We start from the raw sequence: 2,715 nt of genomic DNA, 5'->3' as shown, positions 1-2,715 counted from the left end.
GCCCAGGAGCTCATCGTCCCAGGCTGCCGTGACCCGCTATGTCTGTCACGGCCTCGTCGGCTCCCGGGCATCTGCTTCTGGCCAGACGAGGCACCTGTGTTTTCATTTGTCATCGCAGCTCTTTGCTGTGGGACACAGGAGGGGGGCGCGGTTGACCGTCGAGGGAGGAAGTGGAAACGGGTCTCACTGCGCGGCGTTTGCTTCGGAACCTGCGCTCGTGAACGGGGCGCTTCGCTTTTCCCAGGATGGAAGATGCGATATTTCTCAGCGAGGAGGAAAGGTCGTTCTTCGGCGAGGAAGGGCGCTTTTCTGAGGAGGACGCCAGGCGGCTGCTGACGAGGACGTCGGGCATGGACCTCTGCGCGGCGTACAGCCTGGGTAGGCGCGGGTGCTGCTGCGGGCACCCCCCCGCCCCCCGCAACGCACACTGGCTGCAGGGACCGAGCGCATCCTGTGCCGAGTATTTAGGACCGTTCGCTTGGGGCAGATTTCTGGAGGGACAACCGACCGGTGTCCCATCAACCCTCCGAGGCCGGCCTCGCTCTAGACTGACCGAGTCTAGTCAGCGGAGTACAGCCCAGTCCCGGCTCCCGTCCACTGTTCCCCTACGCCCGCCTTCCCCACGGGAACGCTCGGCTTCCTCCACGAGCGACAATACTGACTGCCAGCACCTGTCATCGGACAGGTGCCGTCACTGCCTGTGGGGCACGGAGGGACTGCAGACAGGCCAGACGCACAGAGAGGGGCAGGGAGAGGCCGAGAGGCAGCCCTGAGGCTCCCCGCTGCCCCAGGACAGGACCCACGCCGACTCCGGTGCCCACGCGGACCCTGGTGCCCACGCCAACCCCGGTGCCCACGCCGATCCCGGTGCCCACGCCGACCCCGGTGCCCACGCAGACCCTCTGCTCCACCGGGGAGGAGGGGAGCGCGTGCCAGCCGGTTCTGTCTCGACCAGCTCGGCGGCCCTCTGCCCTGCCTTGGCTGCCTGACTGCTGGGGGGCCGGGGCTGGGCCAGGGCGGCCACCTCCTAAAGACAGCGCTGTCCCCATGTCACCTCACCACCCTGTGCTTAGGAAAGGGTTTCTCTGCGGCCCAGAGCACAGAATAGACAAAGGGAGCGCGTTCTAGACAATGTGGTGTCCTCGACAGTGGCTGGTCCTGGAGCCAACTTGCCGGTCACTGCTGGAGGCCCTGGGGCCGGAACTTTACAGCTCGCTGCTCCATCCCGCCGGATGGAGATGAACACGTGTGCGCGCACACTCAAACGTACACGCACGTGCACAGACACACAGGCACACACGTACGCATTCACGTGAAGACGTACCGCACACCCAGACATGTCCGTGCACACAGCGCAGACGTACACAAGCCCACGTGTGCACGCGCGCCTCTTCTGCCGCTGGCTGGCATGGGCTGCGTGACCTCTCCCGCCAGCAGCAGACGTAAACTTTCCTGGCCCACAGTTCAGTTTCTCTCCGTAAACAGGCGAAGTCAGAAGTGACCTTTGCGCAGCGAGGCGCGAGCCAGCCTGGCACGTGGCCCCTTCCCTTTCTTAGGAAGCCGCTTTGGGACCGCTCACCCGGGGGTGTTCAGCCCCCTCTCTGCCGGATGCGGTCATGGTTGGCAGCTGTTGACATAGTTCACGCTGCCCGTGTTTTTTGCAGCTCTTTTTCTCATTCGATTTCTGTGGCAACCCAGTGAGTTGCCCACCCATTTCGAGGAGGTGGACACTGAGGCTTAGGGGAGCGCTGCCCGTGGGGTGAGGGGGTCAGGAGCATGGAGGGGCGGGGTTCACGCCGGTCCCTGGGAGAGCCTCAGTGGGGAGCGGCCCCCACCCCGTTCCCACAGGCGCGGTAGCAGAAGCCATGGCTTCTCTGGAGATGGGGCCCCGCGGGGGGGGCGGGGGTGGCCGACCCTGGAAGACAAGGTTTCTTGGTCCCCACCCCCACGGGCGCTGGAGTCAGGGGTGTCACCACCTTGTGTCACCGCCCCCGCCCCTTCGGTTGGCCCCGGGCCCAGCGGGTGCTGACGGAGGCTGATGGTTCTCTCAACTTCCTTTTCAGACAGACTGGAAGCAGCTGAGATCGAGCGGCCAGAAGAACAAGGTGGGTTCTTCCCACACGGCAGGAGGCTCCTCTGTCACGGGGCGGGCCCTCAGGGGATGACGGGGGCAGAGGCCGCAGAGCTGGCCGCCCGGGGGTGCTGGGCGCAGACCTCCCTCCTCCACCGGGGGTGCTGCTGAGCGGGGGGCAGGAGACGGGGAGGTGCAGCTCCCCTCCCCTGCGCCAACGCGTGCCCAGCGAACGTGCCAGCCCTCCCGCACTGTCCCCATGAAGGCGGGTGTCCCCTGCGTGGACCGAGCCCAGGCCTGGCCCTGGGCCCCTTTCTCACAAGCTAGAGCAGTGGATTCGCCTCGTCCTCTGCTCAGCGGGGTGAAGCGGGAGCCGAATTTGGAGCCTTGGGTTAGAGAAGCTGATTGACCCTCTGCTGTAACCCTGAGGAGCTGGGCCGGGGAGACCCCCTCCTTCTCCCTCTGCACCTCCGTCTCCCCACAACAGAGGGTCTGCTTCGGGGGGGGGGCCCGGGGACACCAGTGCCTGAGGACGTTTTGAGATTCCCCGGGGACGGGATCGATCTAAGCACAAACATGGCGGGGCCACTCTGGGGTGTGGGTGAGGAGGCCTGGAAGCCTGGCTCCCCAGGGCTGCTCCGGGG

The 2,715-nt window shown here is 65.9% G+C and overlaps 1 protein-coding gene across 7 annotated transcripts in view; it reads left to right on the top strand.

The window, feature by feature from the left end:
* SH3TC1 (SH3 domain and tetratricopeptide repeats 1) overlaps positions 1–2,715 on the top strand; it is a 39,140-nt gene that overhangs the window by 22,087 nt on the left and 14,338 nt on the right. For all 7 annotated transcript variants that reach the window (XM_023519684.1, XM_011373801.2, XM_023519680.1 and 4 more), the window contains one exon: positions 2,064–2,105. In XM_023519684.1, the coding sequence (XP_023375452.1) occupies positions 2,064–2,105 (42 nt within the window). The remainder of the gene's footprint in view (positions 1–2,063; positions 2,106–2,715) is intronic.

Source organism: Pteropus vampyrus, unplaced genomic scaffold, assembly GCF_000151845.1.
Source record: "Pteropus vampyrus isolate Shadow unplaced genomic scaffold, Pvam_2.0 Scaffold231, whole genome shotgun sequence".
Taxonomy (NCBI): Eukaryota; Metazoa; Chordata; class Mammalia; order Chiroptera; family Pteropodidae; genus Pteropus; species Pteropus vampyrus.
The sequence above is the reverse complement of the archived record's forward strand: the minus strand, read 5'-3'. Positions and strand labels throughout refer to the sequence as shown.